Source organism: Lithobates pipiens, unplaced genomic scaffold (assembly GCF_037356315.1).
Source record: "Lithobates pipiens isolate NorthernLeopardFrog02 unplaced genomic scaffold, aLitPip1_a1.2 Scaffold_18, whole genome shotgun sequence".
Taxonomy (NCBI): Eukaryota; Metazoa; Chordata; class Amphibia; order Anura; family Ranidae; genus Lithobates; species Lithobates pipiens.
In genome coordinates this window covers 172,978,667-173,000,920 of record NW_027507758.1, presented here as the reverse complement: position 1 = coordinate 173,000,920, position 22,254 = coordinate 172,978,667, and the positions used below count along the sequence as shown (strand labels likewise).

Sequence of the window (22,254 nt, the reverse complement as noted above, 5' to 3'; positions counted from 1 at the left end):
TCCCCCTAGATATCTAAACAAGCACTCAGGGGCTGCGTGGGCCCGTGTATTTGTAACATGTTACACCCAGTATATGGGTGTAATATGTAACAAAAGGTGAACTTTTAAATAAACACTTATATAAAATGGATATACTGCCCTGATTTCTGTGGATTTTCCATACAATTCCCAGTATTCCTTGAATCGCCCATCATTGCTAAATATCTGGGGCAATGTTAAACCCATAACAAGCCATAACTTAAACTATAAAAGGACTATACATACAAATGGTCATACAAATATATATTTGAAATCAAATCTTCATTTTTTTTTTTTTTTAAGCAGATTTAATATGCCACACCAATTCTGTTTAGCTGGTTCGTGGGCATGGAGAAGGGAGGGAAGGAGTTGGCTCTCATTTACCACTGTGTATATGCCCACATGTATAACTCTATAGTAACATGGGCTGCTCAGATGTGATAGAGGGAAAATGTTCAGGGTATAAATACACTGAAAACTGAGCATGTGCATTAGCTGCCAACACTGTTCTGCAAAATCCCATACTACAGCAGGAACATGGACGGGAGGGGGAACCAGAGAACAGCAGGATCAACCAGCTTTATTGCAGAATACAGAGATCGAGTCCTTTAGTGACTGAGTCAGTATGAACATCATGTAATACATCATTTATTGATAGTTAATAATGATGTGGTTTTGATGACACTAAATGTGAAGGCTTGTTTTTATTGTACACAAAAAATGCGTTATTTGAGCTCTAACTTTTGTTCTTCCCCTTCTCATTCTCACCTCTTCCACCACCCTCCTCTAGCTATTTTTCTCCCTTTGGTCTCCTATCTTACACTTCCCTTCAGTACCATGTACCAAGTCTAAAATTTGCTGTAACACTGTTTTTTTTTTTTTCATATATATAAAAAATGTTGACCAAAAAAGTTGCACTGATATAGTGACTTATGAAAGACCAAAGACCAGTATCCAGCAGAATCATAAGCTTGCTATGTTATAGCTATATAGTTCTCAGAAAGCGCAAGAGGCAGAGGCCACGCAGCTATACCATGTAGGGTTCAAACAAAACAAGGTGACCTATACAGGGTTAAATGAAAACATGAATCCTGCAAGGATTGTCAAGGTAGACTGGACAGATCTATAAGTGAAGTAGAACATATATTTAAAATAATGGATTAGCACAACTTATTCATCCATAATTATTTCAGTTTGCCAAGAGTCAAGCAACCATCAGCAATGCAAGGCTTTTAAAACATAAATGAAGTATTGAATTATAGCTTTTCATACTTACTAGACAGAAAGTGTTGAGAGGAAGGTCCAAAATCTTGATGTGCTTCGTGAAGATGTTTGAGTCGTTCTTCAACTGCTGCCTACAAAACAAATATACATTTAAACATAAAATATAACATTTAATGAATATTACATTTTTCAATACTATCAAAAGTGTGTCCATTCTAAACCAGATACGTTTGTGGTTACATAGTTACATAGTTAGGTTGAAAAACGACACAAATCCATCCAGTTCAACCAGCGTAGAAAATAGAGGCAGCAGAAAGGATACTTTCAAGTGTATGTATAGCCAAAACTTTTTTTTTTTTAAATAACTTATGGATGATTTTGGGAAGGGTTAAAAGCCTAGCCAGATTATTATTTATTTATTTTTTGCTGTATGCCTACTAATGTGATTTCCCTTTACTTCATTTTCCAGAGATGCAACAGGAAATTAGAGGAAATCTCTACACGTTCTTCCTTTCTAAAAACAGTCACCAGGACACACACTTTAACTACTTAAGCCCCGAACCATTTACCAGCTAAAGGACCAAGCCCCTTTTGGGATTCGGCACTGCGTCGCTTTAACTGACAATTGTGTGGTCGTGCGATATGGTTCCGAAACAAAATTGGCGTCCTTTTTTTCCCCACAAATAAAGCTTTCTTTTGGTGGTATTTGATCACACCTGCAGTTTTTATTTTTTGCGCTATAAACAAAAAAAAGAGCGACAATTTGGAAAAAAACACATTATTTTTTTACATTTTGCTATAATAAATATCCCCCAAAAATATATCCCCTCAAAAATATATTTCCTCAGTTTAGGCCTATACGTACTCTTCTACATATTTTTGGTAAAAAAATCACAATAAGCGTTTATTGATTGGTTTGCGCATAAGTTATAGTGTCTACAAAATAGGGGATAGTTTTATGGCATTTTTATTAATATTTTTTTTACTAGTAATGGCGGCGATCAGTGATTTTTATTGTGACTGCGACATTATGGCGGACACGTCGGACAATTTTGATACATATTTGGGACCACAGGCATTAATACAGCAATCAGTGCAATTAAAAATGCACTGATTACTATAAAATTGTCACTGGCAGTGAAGGGGTTAACTACTATGGGGCAGTGTAGGGGTTAAGTGTGTGTGTTTTTTTAACTGTAGGGGGCGTGGCTTGGTGTCTGACGTCACTGATCTTCTTTCCCTATAACAGGGAACAGACGATCAGTGACAGCCTCAGTAGGAAGTACGAGGATAGGTTTGTTTACACTTACCTCTCCTCCTTCTTCAGCTCTGTGACTCGATCCCGGGACACCGCGGCCATGGTCACGGAGCTCAGGACTGGATCGTGTGTGCGCCACCGGCGGCGCGCTCGCGACCCAGGGCTGGGCACTTAAAGGGCAACGTACCTGTACGTGCTTGTGCCCAGCCATGCCATTCTGCCGATATACATTGGCGTGAGGCAGTTAAGGAGCAGAAAGTTAATTTCAGCAAAAGAATGTAAGAGAAGGAGCAGAGATTGTGAACAGGTAGGAATGTACTGTTAACAAAAGGAGGTTAATTGACAAATTTAGGGTTCACGTTGACTACAGGCTGGGGAGGAGGCTCAATTTGAGGCGTATGAGGTGGTTAGAAAGGGCTGCTCTGCGAGTTAGGGATTAGGTGGCCAGTGAGAGATGTGTGACGACAGGGAGGAGGTCAGGGAGGGATGCTCTGTGATCCAATTGAGGTTGCATGATTGGACATTCCGACAACAAAATCTGTCGGATTTTTTCCGACAGATTTTGGCCGAAACTGGTGTTGCACATACACGGTTGGACAAAGTTGTCGGAAAATCCAATCGTTCCAAACATGATGACATTTGTTCATTACGATGGGACTACGTTCAGGCTAGTAGCCAATAATGTTGGTCTCGTAATTTGATCTGAGCATGCATGGCACTTTGTCCGATCGGAATTCTCTACAAACGATGGAACAAAGTCCGATCGGATCAAGTTGTCGGAAAATTTTATATCCAGCTCTCAAACTTTGTTGGTCGGACATTCCGACGGAAAAAGTCCGATGGAGCTCACGCATGGTCGGACTATCAGACAACACAGTCCGATCGGACATTTTCCGTCGGAATTTCCGACCGTGTGTACAAGGGCTTAGAGTTAGCTAGAGAGGAATGTGCTGTAGCCAAGGGGGTGAGGTGGTTGGAGAGGGAGTGTGTTGTGATCAGGGGTGAGGTTTTTTTACATTTTATACAATTAAAACTAAAAACAAAATAATTATAATGAAAAGCAATGTCATTGGTTGCACACTTGGACCATTAGTCTTCACCCAATCGCAACAAATGATATTTGAACATTTCTTATCAGATAACGTAAAAAAGAAAGCTAATAGAAAAGTATGATCTTTTTACATTTTTCACAGGATTTAACAGAAATGTTAGATAATTAACCATCAGTGCCAAATTATCTGTTTTTAGACATCAGACTTTCTTCCAGGTAAGACATCTGTGCTAACAAAGTGAAAACATGTTCACTATAATGAATAGATTGGCAAGCACTTTAGAATGTTCAAGATAAAAAAGCTATACTTTGATCGCGCTCAAAGTCTTAAAAAAAAATACTTGTTTTGGGCTGACCTGCTCTTATTTTTTTACAATGAAGAACAGAGAGGGGCAAATCTCAGATAGAAACATAGCATAGTCAACTGTAATGTATTGTACGATCAAGGATATGTCTTTCTGAAATATGCGCCTTTGTAAACCTTTCACTGTGGTTAAGTAAAGTATAGCTTTTCACTGGGATCGAATTCAAGTGCTGTTTTTCCTTTTATTTTTTCTGGGATTGTATAGCTGATGCTAATTGTGCATACAGCTATCAGGAGGCTATAGTACGGTTGAGCTGTCTTCTTGGATGTTTTTACTTATATAGTAAACCAAAGAAAGTTGTATATAGCAGACTCCTAAAGGCATCTGCATGTATTACATTGCATTCCTTAAAGAGCTTCCCCAGAACCCCAAAGCCTTGGGTGCTCTAGTGTGCAAATAAAAACCTGAAAGGTATTCTAACCCCTTACCACTCTATCCAAAATGAAAATAAATGTTATATAAATTATAATGTTTTCCTTTTTTTGCTTCATATACTTATTAACCACTTCAATACCGGGCACTTAAACACCTTCCTGCCCAGACCAATTTTGAGCTTTCAGCGCTGTCGCACTTTGAATGACAATAGCGCGGTCATGCTACACTGTACCCAAATGAAATTTTTATCATTTTTTTCCCACAAATAGAGCTTTCTTTTGGTAGTATTTGATCACCTCTACGGTTTTTATTTTTTGCGCTACAAATAAAAAAATACCGAAATTTTTGAAAAAAAATAAGTTTTTTTTGTTTCAGTTTCAAAACTTTGTAAATAAGTAAGTTTTCTCCTTCACTGATGGGGCTACACTGATGGGCACTGATAAGGCGGCACTGATGGGCACCAATGATGTGGCACCAGTGAAGTGGCACTGATGAGGTGGCATTGATGGACACTGATAGGCGGCACGGATGGGCGGCACGGATGGGCGACACGGATGGACACTAATAGGTGGCACAAATTGGCACTGATAGCTGGCACAGATGGGCATGGATGGGCGGCACAGATGGCCATGGATAGGCGGCACAGATGGGCATGGATAGGCAGCACAGATGGGCATGGGTGGGCACTGATAGGCGGCACAGGTGGGCACTGATAGGCGGCACAGGTGGGCACTGATAGGCAGCACAGGTGGGCACTGATAGGCGGCACAGGTGGGCACTGATAGGCAGCATTGGTGTTATACTGTACTAATTGATGCCAATCAGTGCCAAACAATAATGCATGCCAATCAGTGATGCCCATTGTGGGCACTGATTGGCATCCATTAGGGGCACTGATTGGCATCCATTGTGCTGACTGGCATCCCTGGTGGTCTAGGGAGGATTACCTTTTGCTTAGCATCCCTGGTGGTCCGGTGGCGTCCCTGGTGGTCCAGTGTGGGCATCCTCGGGGGGGCTGTGCTGATGATCGATCAGCACAGACCCCCCCCCCCTGTCAGAGGAGCAGCCGATCGTCTCTCCTCTACTCGCGTCTGACAGACGCGAGTGAGGAAAAGCCGATCACCGGCTCTTCCTATTTACACTGTGATCAGCCGTGATTGGACATGGCTAATCACGTGGTAAAGAGTCTCCGTCGGAGACTCTTTACCGAGATCGTAGTTGCCGGGTGTCAGACTGACACCCCGCAACAACGATCGCCGCGATGCGCGCCCCCGGGGGCGCGCAGTGGCTCATAATCCTGATCACGTCATATGACATCCGATCAGGATTATAAAACCACTTTGCCACCGTCAATTTGTAATAGGGCGGGCGGCAAGTGGTTAAAGCAGAACTTCAGTCATTTTTTTTCAACTTTCCATCTATTAAATCCTCTGCCCTTGTTGTTTTAACTTTGGATAGTAAAATATTTTTTTTCTGACAGTAATTACCTTATACAGCCCACTTTCTGTTTCTTGTCTGGTTATTAGCCTAGGCTTATGACATTATGCACAGCTCTCTCTCACTCTCATGAGAGTTTGCCAGGAATGGAGGGGGGATAAGTCATAAGAGGGCCAATGAGAGCTGCAAAGCTGGAGGTGTGCCTCTGTGTAAAGCCAGGAAGTGAATAGGCAGCAGCTTCAGCTGTCCACAGTTAAAATGGTTGCAGCCAGACTTAGTAGAGGGAGATTTCTGCAGTATATTCGGCAAGTACAGAATCACAGTATATATAAAATAATACGCAAAGTGGTTTTATTGCAAATTATGTGGGCAGACTGCAGTTCCTCTCTAATGAGTTCTGTTTATTGCTGTGGGTTTCCTTTAATTGGTTTAAAAAGGATGACTTCACATGCAAACCTGAAGATTTTTGTCCTCTGCCCAGTCAGCACTGTCCATTCTGCAAAAACTGGATTTGTTTTAATCTACATTTTGCATGAGTGGCAATAAAGTGGATTTTATTTCTGCCAACTTTCACAGTTCTCAATAACTGTAACATGATTTATGGAGTTACAACATTGCTTACAAATTTCATTCAATATATGTATCACCAAGGTGCCAGAGAGCAACAGATAAATACATAAAAATTACAAATGGAGAGTATCAAAGAAAAGTAAAATCATGCCCCAGTAGAATAATTTACTTCTTGCGTGGGAGAAAGGATAACAGGAACAATTTAGTTCATAAGAGGTCAGGATTAGCAATAATGGATATGTACTGAAAAATAAAGCTCAACAATATAATACAAGACTGATCGTTAATGTGGTTTTCTGAATAAAACAAAAGCTGTACAGGTAATGACTACTATACCATACGTAAAATACGTGGAATTTGGGGAACACCACCAATCCCCCAGTTCAGGTAAGGAAAAATATATTTCTTTGACAGACGTGATATTTTAAAACAGACGTAACACAAAAAATGTTGATTTCCTCTGACAGAAAACCTCTAGGGGGAAAAAACTGGTGCATTAAAACTGTATTTAGACAGTCCAGTCAACTTGAAAAAAAAAAAAAAAAGTCTCTTTAAAAGACACAATAGTATAGGATGAGAGGCAGTCTTTAACCACTTCAGCCCCGGACCACTTTGCTGGTCAAAGACCAGACCACTTTTTGCGATTCGGCACTGCATCGCTTTAACTGACAATTGTGAGGTCACGTGACGTGGCTCCCAAACAATGTCTAATTAGCTTCAGAAGCCTCCTTACCGGGCTTCACTTTCATGGCCTATAATCCTTTATTCCCCACAAATAGAGGTTTCTTTTGGTGGTATTTGATCACCCCTGCGGTTTTTATTTTTTGCGCTATAAACAAAAATAGAGCGACAATTTTGAAAAAAAAAAACACATTATTTTTTACTTTTTGTTATAATAAATATCCCCAAAAATATATAAAAAAAACATTTTTTCACCTCAGTTTAGGCCGATACGTATTCTTCTACATATTTTTGGTAAAAAAAATCGCAATAATCGATTATTGATTGGTTTGCGCAAAAGTTATAGCGTTTACAAAATAGGGGATAGTTTTATGGCATTTTCATTAATATTTTTTTTTTTACTAGTAATGGCGGCGATCAGCAATTTTTATTGTGACTGCGACATTATGGCGGACACATCGGACATTTTTGACACATTTTTGGGACCATTGTCATTTATACAGCAATCACTGCTATATAAATGCAGTGATTCCTGTGTAAATGACACTGGCAGTGAAGGAGTTAACCAGTGGGTGGCAGTGTAGGGGTTACGTGTTCCTAGGGGTGTGTTACTAACTGTTGGGGGCTGGGCTTTAATTTAGTGAACACTGTTCGCTGCTCCAATCACATAGAGCAGAGATCAGAGTCACTAGTTGCTAGGCAGAACGGGGAGATACTGTTTACAATAGCATTTCCTCGTTCAGCCGCCCGTGAGATAATCGCGGGTGTGTCCACGGCGATCGAGTCTGCGGAACCCGTGACCGGACTCACGGGGGTCCCGACCAGCACGCGAGCGTGCCGCCGGCGGCAAATTTATAGGCACGTACAGGTACGCCCATTTGCCTGCCCGTGCCATTCTGCCGACGTACATCGGCGTGCGCTGGTCGGGAACCGGTTAAAAATCACTGAGCTGTGATATGGGGTATACTGAATAAAGGATCAGCTGTCTTCAGGGTTGTGACGGTTCTGTGTAAATCAAAGAAAGCAAGAAAGAGAGAAGGACGAGTCAAACTAAAACACTCACAGAATAAAAGATAAATATGGGCTCATCTGTATATAGTGTCTGTATATAGTGTATATAGTGTCACCCGGGCTATCATCATGGGAATGTTGTGGGTGTGTGGAGTGGTTTCCAGCAGCCAAGTTGGAGAGAGAGAGACAGTTCCTGGAGCCTAGAGGAGTCAAGAAGTCACTCTGGCAGCATAGAGTGTCCCACAGGTATAACTGAGCGGCTGGAAACCACTCCACACACCCACGACATTCCCATGATGACACACTGCGCTGCTCACTGTTCTCCTTTCTGGAGAGGAAGCTGTACCCGGGGACCTGCAGTGCAAACATCTTCCTGAACATTCAATGGACTTGTGATTTCTGCACCTTTCTTGCTGCTTTTTGAAGGGAAGCAGCTCTGACATGAGGTAGCAAAGCCCTACTTTTACCAAGATGGCTCCCTCCAGACAGAGAAATAGCGCAGAAGAAGACATGGTAAGTTAGTAATGGAAAGATCAATTGCCGAAAGCCTATATGTAATACTATTACATTATCCTCTTCTTGCATTTTTTTAGGTAAAGTTCAGATTCCATATGATATGTAAAGTCAGCTTTCCTGACAGCCCCCACCCCAAACAAAATTATCGGCAAGAAAACTCCAAAACTTTAAAAAATAAAAATTCTCCTAGGTTACAACCTATAGGAGGTGCAGATGATGTCACCATGCTTATCTGCTGGGATAATTAGGCACACAAAATCCTGTGAAAGATTTTAACCTTCATTATCAATTAACTATCATCTCCTCAGTAGTTCAACGGTCTTTTTTAGCATCAACTGATCCTTTTGGGGGAATAACATTTCAAGGCCTTGGTGTAAATACTAAACCCCACTCCCACCACAGTAAGCAAGTGTTGAATGTCATGGTATAATACCCTTAGGGCCCGTTCACACCAGGAACTGCACGTGAATTGTACAAGAACACTGTGAGGTTCCTGTGCCATTCACATGAAGTTCTGTTCAGTGTGATTTCAGCCCTATTAATTTTCACTGCGCTGAAATCGCACTACACCTAAAGTAGCGTATGCTTTACTTTTGGAAACGCACTGCAATCAAATCACATGGTATCATGTGATTTGTTGCTGGCCAACATACTGCATTTGCGATTTGTGTGTTGAATTGTCCTTAACATTGCACTGACACCCGTTGAAGATCACAAGGGCAGTGTGATTGGAATGTGGTGCAGAAAACCAGGTTCCAACATGGTATGGTAGTTTGAATGACCCCTAAATGTCTAATTAGCTTCAGAAGCCTCCTTACTGGGCTTCACTTTCATGGCCTATAATGCCGCGTACACACGGGCGGACTGTATGGCGTACTTAGTCCGTCGAAACACATTTCAGCGGACAGTCCGCTCGTGTGTTGGCTTCAGCGGACTTTTTCAGCATGCAGTCCGGCGTACTAAGAATTTCGGATTTTTCGAAATTCCGTCCGTCGTACTTTGGTTTCAGCGGACAATCCGCTCGTCAGTATGCTAGTTCGACGGACTAAGGCCGCGTACACACGCGGGGACTGTTCGCTCAACTTTGTCCACTGAACAGTGTTTCAGCGGACAGTCCGCTCGTGTGTGGGCTTCAGCGGACAGTTTCAGCGGACAGTTTGACGAACAAAGTTTTTCGGAAATCCTGAAAAACTGTCCGCTGAAACTTGGTTTGAGCGGACAGTCCCCGCGTGTGTAGGCTTGTTCGTCAAACTAAGTTCCGCGCATGCTCAGAAAGAATTTATATGCCGAAGGTTGCATTGCAGTGTATAGGACGTCGTTTTCTAGTCCCGTCGTACGTGCCGTTCACGTCATCGCGCACGGTTTCAGCGGACTGTTCGTTCGTCGTGTGTGGCCAAGTCCATCCATGCTAATTTTGAGCGGACTGTCCGCTGAAACTGTTTGACGAACAAAGTTGAGCGAACAGTCCCCGCGTGTGTACGCTGCCTAAGAACGGCACATGCCCAGAAAGGATTTACACGGCGGAAGGGTGCTTTGCTGTGTATTGGACTTCCTATTTCTAGTCCCGTCGTACGTGCTGTACACGTCATCGTGCAAGCTTTCGTCGGACTGTTTGGGTATCCGTGTGTGGTCAAGTCCGTTCAGCGAAAAGTATGACGGACTGTCCGTCGGATTGTATGACGGACTAAGTATGCCATACAGTCCGCTCGTGTGTACGCGGCATAAGTGATCGATTCCATAATCTGTACAGTGTAAAAGGTGTCACAGAGGTTTTTTCATCAATTCCTGAAGGAGGAGAGAAGGGGTACAAAGAGTAAAGAAGCCTTAAAGCATAACTAAACCCCAAAATGGATAGTATTGCAGCTTATATGACCTTAGATGTGGTGGCTGAATTTTTTTCTGGTAATCCTGCCTTTTAAGTGACTGTAAAGTCTCATTTGTTTTGTTTTTTAAATAACAAACATGTCATACTTACCTCCTCTGTGCAGTTGGTTTTGCACAGAACAGCATGGATACTCCTCTTTTTGGGTCCCTCTTTGCTGTTCCTGGCCCCTCCCTCCTATCTAGTGCCCCCACAGTCAGCAGCTTCCTATAGGGGCACTGGAGCCAAGTCACAGCTCCGTGTTTCCATTCAGACATGGAGCCCTGACCCGACCCCGCCCCGCCCCTCTCTCCCCTGATTTGCTGACTGACTTTGATTGACCGCTGCGGGATCCAGTGACACCATTGCTGTGTCTGGATGGCTAAGACATTCATGGACATCGCTGGAGAGAGATGGGGCTCAGGTAAGTAATTAGAGTGTGGTTGGGAGGCTTCTACACACAGAAGGTGTGCAGCACCTTCTGCCTTTAAAACTCCTTTAACACACTTCCTGTCCCAGGTGGAGATGTTTCGTAGCCCATGGGGGACAGCAGGGAATAATGCTAACTGATAACAGTCCAGAGGCAGAATACACAGGAAGTTCACAGGATTTCTGACTATTTTTTTTGTACTTTTCAAACAGACATAGTAAAACACCTTCAATTTTACATTTAACAGACAACAGGGGAGCAAATTTGAGAAATGTTTTATTAGAGCTTGCTTTTAGTTTAATGATAACCAACCAGCCTTCGGATATTTTAAAAAGCAAAAGCAAAATGTCATTAACACTGCCTGCTCTGTAACAATGCTATCCCTTTTCATGCTCCAGTAATTGAAGCCAATGCTTTTGACTATATTTTAATTGAGTTATTTATATTTATGTCTGAAGATGTGCTTGGTTTTCCTTCAATGTTACTCTTGGTAGTTTTTACTTTGATAGCATTATTAACATTTGGCTCTCTCTTCTCCAGAGGGAATAAGTTCAGTTCTCACAACCTTTCTTCATAACTAATATCCTCCAGACCCTTTATTAGCTTTGTTGCCCTTCTCTGTACTCGCTCCATTTCCAGTACATCCTTCCTGAGGACTGGTGCCCAGAACTGGACAGGGCAGGTGAATCTTTCTGGGACATGTTTTACATTATAATGAATGATTACCCAAGAATGTTCAGTGAATGTCACATTCAACATAAAAAAGCTTGTGTTAATACCCATTATTTATAAATAAGCCAATGTTAATGCCAATCTTATTCCAATTTAGAATTTTTACCCACTTTGTGTGCTACGACAAAGAAGTACATAAACACTACTTGACAGAAACTCTTGACCCTTGTCACCAAGGCTTAAAGTGATCCCAAAGGTAATTTTTTTACTTTTAAATAATAAACATTCATACTTACCTATGTGTAATGGTTTTGCACACAGCAGCCCTGATTCTCCTCGTCTGGGTCTCCTGCCAACACTCCTCCCCTTCCGAGTGCCTCACACTCTCTCCTCAAAGCTGTGATTGACACTGGCTCCAGCTGCTGCCTCTCTGTACCAGTGAGGAGAGAGAAAGTAGAGAGCGCCACTGCTCTCAGACACATTGCTAGATCAATATCGGGCTCAGTGAAGGATGGGGGGTTGTTTTTTTTTAAAACTTTCTGCATTTAAAACCACTTTAATGTTATCTACCATCTGGATTTGCAGATTCTTTTACATGCCATCCAACAAAATAAAAATTTAAAATTAAAGAAATAAAATGACAGTATATCTTACATTAATTACTGATTATTTTGTGTGCACAATCAGGGCACTTTGGGAGCAGTAGCATGTTGGCCCCTCTCTTACACCCTTCTAAAGAACAATAATTTTGTGGCAAGGTAACAGAAGTTGCAGAGCCTCTTAAATTGCCAAGTAGAAATTAAAGTGGATGTAAACCCGATTCATGAAATTTGAGTTGGGCACATATATCTGCAGTGTTTTGTTATCTCCCTTCACAGCACAATGTTCCGTAGCTGTCTCCTGCTCCATTCTTCTGTTATCAGCTTGATAACTCCTGACAAGTTCTCCGTTACATATGTGTTGGGGAGGATGCTATAAATAAATTAGCACAGAACTGAACGATTCAACGATCAGAGCAGAAAGTCTCTACCTATGAGGAGAGGTGGTGTGTGCCATTCCTCCAATCAGCTGTCTTGGATGTATGCCCAGGCTTCACTGCAGCACTAACCAGGAAGAGAAAATCTCCTAACACAATGTGCACTTTATAAACAGTATAAAAAAAGATGAAGACAACAGATATACATTTAAAACTTATGTAGGGAGATTTGTTTCATCTCTCTGTATCATCTGAGGCTGTTCACTTTACTGGGTATTTGTGAGGGTTTACATCCACTTTAAATCATTGATGCAGCAGCATTTTAGAATTTGTTTTGTTGATGAAACCATCCCACATCTCAAAGAAATGTTATTCAGTGGTCTCTATGTTAAATGTGGCTTCAATTAGTTTGATACTAAAATGGGTTTATGGATTTTAATGTTTGAATAAAGAATACAATTAAACCATTGGCTCGGGATACAAGAGATAAGTGCACATGGTACCGCATGTATGATGGCCGTACACAGCTTTAAAGTGGCTGTAAACCCTTACAAACCACTTTGACCTACAGGTAAGCCTATAGGCTTGCCTGTAGGTCCAAGAAATATCTCCTAAACCTATACGGTTTAGGAGATATTTACAAAAATACAGCCACAGCATGCACCGTAGACAGCGACACGCAGGCAGGCTGCAGATCGCGACGATATGCTGCGAGTGTCGGCTGCCGTACGCATGTGCGGGAGTGACGTCATCGCTTCTCCGGCGAATCACAGCGCCGGAGCAGCGAGACCCGGAAGTCACTCCGGGATCAATGGTAGCGGCGGGCATGAAGACGGAGGACCGCTTCGGGGGCTTTGTTCTCGGGTAAGTTATTCATACTAGCTCATTATGCCTTTGCCTTGCAGGTTCCTTTTTTTATCTGATTTTTCAATTATCTTTACTTCCTCTTTAATATTGGCCTATTCGGCAGGAATTCAAGCCAAGGCAGACCCTTTTGGCAAAGTTAATTTCAAATTTGACTGGGCCTGTATGGAAAATACAATAACTGGCAAAGGAAATTCCTTCAACCTCCATCCATACTGTTAAGGTGTAAGCTCACCTTTACAGAAAATCTGTAAGGTGACCTTACATCGGACCCCCTCCCCATCCCCTTTGACCCACTGTACCAGTGTCCCACGAGCCCCCGCTGTCAGGAACCAGGATGCCACATCACCAGCCTGGGCATTTGAAATCCTCCTGGTTTTCTCTCCTCTCTTCAGAGCACTGACAGGACATGCTAGATACATTCTGATTGGTCAGCACCGTCCATATGACAGTGCTGACCAATTAGAATGCCTCTTATCCATACATTTAGAGGTATGGATAGGAGATTAAGCCGCAGGGATTTCAAATTCCCAGACTTTTGAAATGTCATCCCGTTGCTTGAAAGCGGGGGAATAGGGGACCCTGGTACAGCGGGACCTGGGGGGATGGGGAGAGGGTCCTGGGTAAGGTCCCCTTACACATTTCCTGTAAAGGTGAACTTACACTTTAAGCACAGAGGGGGAATCAAATGGTTTCTCTTGTGCAGCCTTCTCAAAACAAACAAGTATCTGCATGCCTCACTTCTATCAAAAATGGAGGTGGTAATATCCTGTTATGGGGGTGTCTCTCAGCAGCAGGGACTGGAGCACTTGTCAGAATAGAAGGAAAAATGGATGGGGCAAAACACCATTGAATTCTTGAAGAAAAACTGCTGCTCTCTGCTAGAAAGTTGTCAATGGGAAGAAGGTTTACCTTCCAATGGACAATGACACAAAACACAGCAAAAATTACCACAGGGTGGTTGAAGGAGAAAAAGATTAATGTCCCTACATAAGCTAGTCAGAACCCAGACTTAAACCACATTAAAAAACAGTGGAACTACTTGAAGACTGCAGTCCACAAACAGTCACCATCAAATGTAACTGAACTTGAGCAGTTCTGCAGAGAAGAGTGGGCAAAGATTGCAAAGTCTAGATGTGCAAAGTTAGTAGAGATATATCCCAACAGACTAAAGGCTGTAATTAAAGTGGATGTAAAACTCATCACTCCTCATTATAAACCATTGCCATAGTACTACTCTACATGTGTATACATGCCTCCTGCATGTATCCTTACCTGTGAAATACCACCCCCTTCTGCTAAATGAGCCCGGCAAATCTCCAGAATAGAGTGTGTATGTGGGCAGAGCTTTTCACTGGAAGATATCATGATAGATTACCTTTTAGAACCATTGAATGTTCCCAGGTGTTAGATGAATTCCCTTTTGTTTTACCAATCATCTTTGCAGATGTCGAGGCTCCATCTCCCCAGGGGTCATTAATATGCTAATGTCGGAACTGTTTGGGCTGAGGGATCAAAGGAGGTGGTTCGTTAATTAATAGACTGAGTGGCACCGGAAGTTTAGACCTGAAGCATGGACATTTCAGTGAGCTTCAGAGTTAGCCAATCAGAGTGTGAGCCAACTAGAACCAATAGGCATTTAGACTTTAGAATTAGCCAATCAGAGGTTGATGCAAACTCAGAGCCAATGGGTGTGTTTCATCTTCTGATTGGCCGAGAATGCATATAAAATAGGGCGAGAGTTAGCGCATATAAAATAGGGCGAGAGTTAGCTGATGGCCTGTTCAGTTCCAGACCATCGGAGCGACAGGATGTCCGTGTAACGTATACTTGTATCTCTAACCTATTTCGATCTCTAACCTGTTTCTTTCCTAGGACTTGTCTTGAAATATTGATAACCCTATTGATAGTGTATGTCTATTGTAACCATATGGCCTAAATTATCTTTGCAGCCTAAGCAACACTGTACCTGTAACATCACTTGAGATATATGATAAGTTCTAATTATTCTAAAGTTTCTTTTCTATATAAATAAATGTAATTGTCTATCTTTTCGCACTGTTATCATTCGTTTTTATTCTTATGTAGACAAAGGTTTAATCACTTATTTCTTGTATCGTTAATCATTTAAGTGAGATATAAATTTAGCCAACACACCATATACACACACAATAGAAACAGAGTGTGTTGTGGTAAGAAGCAGAGCATGCTCGTGGCCCCCTGTCACTCCTGCGCATGTGCTTTACACTGACAGAAGAAAGAAGGGGCAATGTGAAGCTAGGACTGCTCATGCATGAGATAAGGAAAGTATATGTCACTCACAACACGAGGAAGAAATGGCACGCATTTATCTGTCTTTTTTTTTTCTTCTGAAAAAAGATAAGAGGATTGCTCAGAGCTGGATTAACTCTTCGTGGCAAGACTGGGCATAGATGACACGACATCCTATACCAGTGATGGCGAACCTTGGCACCCCAGATGTTTTGGAACTACATTTCCCATGATGCTCAACTACACTGCAAAATGCAGGAGCATCATGGGAAATGTAGTTCCAAAACATCTGGAGTGCCAAGGTTCGCCATCACTGTCCTATACTGTACCAGGTAGAAGTCTCAATTACAAAAAATATTTTAGGTTTACATCCACTTTAAAGCATAAGGTGGTTCAGCAAAATACTGACATAAGGGGGAAGATCCTTTTTCAAACAGTGATTCTGTTTTTTTTTGTTTTTTTTTACATGTTGGTGTTAAATCTATTAACAATAAGCAAACACAGTGTGCTTAAGCTAATAACACACAAGCAATTCTAGTTTATCGTGTCTTTATTGAACACACCCATTAAACATTCAAAGTGCTGGAAGAAAAAGTAAGTGGACCCACAGACTTCAATGCAAGCTAATGGTATCAGTAGTTTGCACACCTGGAGTCCACTGAATTAAATGATTATTGTTCATAAGAAGCATTAGCTGTTGTGAACCAAAAAGGAGCTCTCAGAAAACATACAACCAAGAGTAGTTGATTTGCATAAGGCCGAAAAGGTATATAAAGCAATCTCAAAGCATGGGGCATCCATCAGTTGACAGCTAGGCAAATTGTCCATAAACTAAGACAATTTAGTATTGTGGCTATTCTTCCTAGAAGTGGGTGCCCAGCCAGGAAGACTCCAAAGGCACAATGCAGAATCCTTAAGGAGGTAAAGAAGAACCCACATGCAACAGCTAAAGGCTTGAAAATATCAATGGAACTGGCAAACATCCCTGTTTATGAGTCTACCATACTTAAGGGGGAGCTCCACTCAAAAAGTGGAAGATCCACTTGTTCGTACCCACCCTCCCTCCACTGCCACATTTGGCACTTTTGGGGGAGTGGGTATGTGGTTTTGACATGTACCAACTCCAACTTCTGGGTAAGATTGCCGCAGTGATATGTCTGGCCCCTGTTCCTTTCCCCCCGCTGCCTTCTAGGATACACACAAGTCTCCGAAGACAGCAGGACCATTCATAAAGTGCAGCGCAGTATGAAAGGCTTCACTGCTGGTTTCCCTTAGTGAAGATCCCGGTGCCTGCACCCAAAGCAGACTGAAGAATCGTCTCGGGTGCCGACATTGCTGGATTCCTGGACAGGTAAGTGTCCTTATAGCAAAAGTCGGCAGCTACAGTACCTGTACTGCTGCTGCTGAATTTTAATTTATTTTAATTGTTTTTGTGTGGGGGGGGCTCCTCTTTTATTCTTTGAACATGTAGGGTGTACCATGGCAGAACACAACAGAGGAAGCCGTTGCTTTCCAAAAAAAAAAACATGCTGTATGCCTGAAGTTTGCCAAAGAACATTTTGGCAGACCTCAACGTTACTGGGAAAATGCTTTGTGGACTGATGAAACAAAAGATAGTTTGTTCAGGAAGAATAGTCAGCACAATGGCACAAAAAGGGAACAGCTTATTACATCAAAACATCGTCCCAATGGTGAATTATGGTGGAGGGATCCTCATGATTTGGGCTTGCTTTGCTGGCTCGGACCACTTGCCATCATTGAGAGGAAAATAAATTTCCAAATTTACCAAAATATACTACGGGATAATGTATGGATGGCTGTCTGCAATGACTCTAAGCATCAGAGTAAATCCACCACAGACATTCTTATCTTATCTCACAGCAATAACTTGTTATCAGTGTCTTTCAGAATGCAAAGGGAGGGGCTGAGATAACCCTCTGACATCAGCCGGCCCGCAGAGGAATGTCATGTGACCGCTGTGAGATAAGGAATTTAAAATTAGAGTTTTAAAAGAACAGACACCTACTAGTAAAGATCTTGATAAAACAGAGGGGGTGCAAGTTATTTTCAAAGATATTTCAAGTGAAAGGGAAGAGCAGTAGGGGAGAGGGGCTGGAGGAGATCACTATCATACACAGGCATTGGAACTGACAGGCAGGAGGGGAGGGGGAGAGGCAGAGAGGATAGAGTAGACAGCGTGATGACAGAGGCACATAATATGACCACAGTATCATGGATCAGGAGCCATGATTATTGTGGTCAGCAGAGACAGGAGGACACAGAAACAGGCAGGATGATATTTCACATCATACAAAGGGACAAATGACATGGCACAAACACTGTGCTATTTAACATGCTTTAAAGGAACATGATATACATATATTTTTGTTGGGGGTTACAAACACTTTAACCCCAAAGAGATGCTGTAGAATGACTTCAAAAGAGCCGTTCACACCAGACATCCTATAAATGTGTCTGAGCTGGGCAGTTTTGTAAAAAGGAATGGTCAAAAATTATTTATGAATATTGTGCAGGTCTGATTTAGAGCTACTAAAAATGCTTGCTTAACCACTTCCATACCGTGCAAATCCCAGCACTCCCCTCCTACATGTAAAAATCATGATTTTTTAAGAAAATTTCTCAGAACCCCCAAAGATTATATATATATTTTTTCAACAGACACCCTAGGGAATACAATTGCGTTCATTGAAACTTCACACGGTATTTGCACAGTCATTTTTTTAATGCAATTTTTTGGGGAAAATAATATTTTCATGAATAAAAAAAAACAAATTAGTAAAGTTAGCCCAATTTTTTTGTATAATGTGACAGATGATGTTACAAAACTGCGCACACTCGTGGTATGGTGCCAAGATGCTTTAACATTTTTTACAGGTTACATGTTCAGTCACAGAGGAGGTCTTTGTTAGAATTATTGCTCCTGCTCTAGTGTTCACGGTGATACCTCACATGTGTGATGTGAACATAGTTTACATATACAAGCGCGATCTACGTATGCGTTCGTTTCTGCATGAGAGCTTGCAGGAATTGGGGCACTTGAATATTTTTTATATTGTCTATTTTATAAAAAATACATTTTACACTTTCCCTTTAAAAAAAAAACATTGCTCACTTTTATTCCTATTACAAGGAGTGTAAACTTCCCTTGTAATAAGAATAGTGCTTTATGGACACATTATTGTTCTTATGGTGTAGGGAATCGCTGGCTAAAAAAAAATGATATCTGGATGATGTCCTCAGGCATCGTTCGGATGTCACCACTGAAAACCGAGGACATCATACGACCACCTGCGGTATGGAAGTGGTTAACGTCATTGCTGCTACAAAAAAGGTTCGACCACCTATTAACTTCAAGAGTTCACTTACCTTTCCTCCAGCACTGTGAATGGGTGTGTTCAATAAAGATACGAGAAATTCGAATTGTTTGTATGTTATCAGCTTAAGGACATTGTGTTTGTATATTGTTGTGACATAGATGATAATCAGGTCACATTTTAGGGCAAATTAGTGCAGAAAACCAGTTAACCACTTCCCATCCCGTGTATAGTAATATGACGGCCACAAGGTGGCTCTCTCATCCTGGGCGGCCATCATCTAACGTCCTCAGCTCCCGCCGCATCACTCGGGAGCCAATGCGGCCTCGATTGCTTCTCACAGAGCAGGGACGTGGATCTGTGTGTGTAAACACACAGATCCACGTCCTGTCAGGGAGAGGAGACAGATCGGACACCTCCCCAGTCAGTCACCTCCCCCCACAGTTAGGATCACTCCCTAGGTAACACATTTAACCCCTTGATTGCCCCCTTGTGTTAACCACTTCCCTGCCAGTGACATTTAAACAGTAATCAGTGCATATTTATAGCACTGAACGCTGTATAATTGTCAATGACCCCAAATTAGCTTTAAAAATGTCCAATTTGTCCACCGCAATATCACAGTCCTGACATAAATCGCAGATCGCTGCCATTACTAGTAAAAAATAAATAAATAAAAATGCCATAAATCTATCCCCTATTTTGTAGGCGCTATAACTTTTGTGCAAACCAATCAATATATGCTTATTGCGATTTTTTTTTATACCAAAAATATGTAGAAGAATACTTATCAGCCTAAACTGAGGAAGACATTTTAAATTGGGATATTTATTATAGCAAAAAGTAAAAAATGTTTTTTTCGAAATCAGCGCTCTTTTTTTGTTTATACTGCAAAAAATAAAGACCGCAAAGGTGATCAAATACCACCAAAAGAAAGCTCTATTTGTAAGGGAAAAAATATGGGTATAGTGTTGAATGACCACACAATTGTCATTCAAAATGCTACAACGCTGAAAGCTGAAAATTGGTCTGGGCAGGAAGGGGGTGAAAATGCCCTGTATTGAAGTGTTAAAAAGGTTGTAAAGGCATATATATGTGTTGGGAACAATTCGTTTTTTTTTTTTTTTTTTTTACATTAATGTAGATAATGCAATAAGGAAAAAAAAATGTTCTGGTTGCAGAATCACTTTCATTCCAAGGGGTTCACATACTTTTTTTTTACAATGGTTATTACTGAAAAATGTATATCAGGCTGGATGAACAATACAACTTCATGGCCTTCTGCACAATGATTGAAGTGACTGCATTTCGACGAGATGATCTCCTACTGTCTATTCTCAGAAATAATAGTGTTCTTCTTTTTAGAGTCAATAAGCTACAAAATCAGCTACTGAGTATCAAAATCAATGCTTTAACTTCTTTAAAGAAGAGTGTAGATTATAGTATACCTGTAGAAGCTTCCATCTGATGTTCAAGTCATCCAACTGGCGAGCCGTTTTTGCAGATGGCTGAATATCAAGAGCAGAGAGCCTACTAGCCACATCATTCACTGTGTTCACTTTTGAGCTGATAGGTGTAATTTCCTCTCTGAATGTCTGTCAAAGGAAAGATAAAAGACAAATATTTCTAACTTTAGTCAGCAGTATAAATCTTTGAGAAGTTGATACTTGAATAAAGACCTAGAAGTTTAATATATATACATATATAAATATATATATATATATGTGTGTGTTTTTTTTTTTACTGCAGGTAAATACAGAACAGCAAAAATGAAATAAAGTAGAACTCCAACCCAACCCTCTTTTCTGATTTTGGATAGTGCGTGGGAGGGTTAGAATCTCTGTGGGCCTGGTAATACTGCAAGTGTCCTTGCTGAGAAGAATTACTCTATTTGTCTTAGTGACTGTTTTCAATTGGACAGAAATAAAGGAAAATCTTGAGTTTTACAATTACCCCCTAGAGCAGAAATAGACAAAATATCATCCAATGGGGATCGTGATTCTGGTGAGTCAAAGAAGGAATTTTAGGGAGCTTTTAATACACACCTTCTGTCAATATTGACATTGCCACTTGCCCCAAAGACCCCAAATAATCTAAGTAATTTAAATTCAAGCAGAAAACATTTTGAAAATGTGCTACATCGCATGGTAATTTCATACCTTTCTGCTTTTTAATTTCAAAATCATTAAAACCCTTTTTAAAAGATATTGACACAAGCATCTACACATATAACAACCAAATACTAAGCACCTAGTTTTGATCCATTAATACCTCTCTTCTTTATGATCTAATAATAACGGACAACTGTATAATAGTTCAGAAATCCAAAAATGTCATGCTTGAAGTAAGACAATGGCCAGGACTCTGTATGTGTTTCTTGGATAAACATCAATTTCATCAGGTGATATGGAGCTATTTATATATTATGTATTCTGTTGTATGGTGTCTCAGACAAGGAGGCTTGGGGGGAAGCAGGGGACAAGGTTGGAGGCACTCGCCCCCAACCATTGCGTAAGAGGGAAATTAGATGGGCTTTATGATAACTCTTTACAAAGTTGTAATGTGTTGGTGCCCTTAATCCAAAATAGTTTTGGGAACTGTTTGTAGTATTACATAGTATGGACCACTAGGGGGTACTCCAGTGTTTCAAACTAGTCACATACATATCCAGATTCAAATTACATGGTGATCAGTGTAGTGCAAGCTGTCCCCCTGTAACCCACAACAAGAAGGTGTTACGCAAGAGGAACTTCACCTTCACAGCTTACAAGATTTCTTTCCAAGTCTTTTATTTGAGTTTTTGAAAGTAAACATAAAGAACAAGAGGGAAACATATACAACAGCAGAATAGGTTAGCCAGATTTGAGCTCACAAGGTTTCAAATCAATTCACTTTGTGATAGCATTTTATAATATTATTTTTGACAATAGTTAAGTATGTCTCTTGCAGGTGACCAAATGGGGTACCACTAAAGTCATGTTTTTCAAAATGTTCTCTGGTTAAAGTTATTATTAAGAGATGTAGGTACAAAGCTTTAGCTCTTTCCTGTACTGTATGTTCCCCATACTCCCAGTATGTTATCTATATAAGTAGATTATTAAGAGATAAAAAACAGTAAGGTATTAATGATATTCAAAAAAAACACTGCTATGCTAACATTCTTTCATCAACCAAATTTACGGGTCTATTTTACATTAGACATTGTATTTGTGAACGGTGGGAGGAAAGCCTGCAGTGGGTGAGTTTGGATATAAATCTTTATCACAAGAATGGGTTGCCAGGTCACTACAAAATAGGAGTTGGATGGAGTGATGAAGTACAGCAAAGCCTCCATGACAA

General features: G+C 41.0%; 1 protein-coding gene across 12 annotated transcripts in view; it reads right to left on the bottom strand.

Annotated features, from left to right (window-relative positions):
- UTRN (utrophin) overlaps positions 1 to 22,254 on the bottom strand; it is a 945,243-nt gene that overhangs the window by 173,539 nt on the left and 749,450 nt on the right. For all 12 annotated transcript variants that reach the window (XM_077486405.1, XM_077486408.1, XM_077486406.1 and 9 more), the window contains 2 exons: positions 20,364 to 20,510; positions 1,295 to 1,373 (listed from right to left, as the gene is read on the bottom strand). In XM_077486405.1, the coding sequence (XP_077342531.1) occupies positions 1,295 to 1,373; positions 20,364 to 20,510 (226 nt within the window). The remainder of the gene's footprint in view (positions 1 to 1,294; positions 1,374 to 20,363; positions 20,511 to 22,254) is intronic.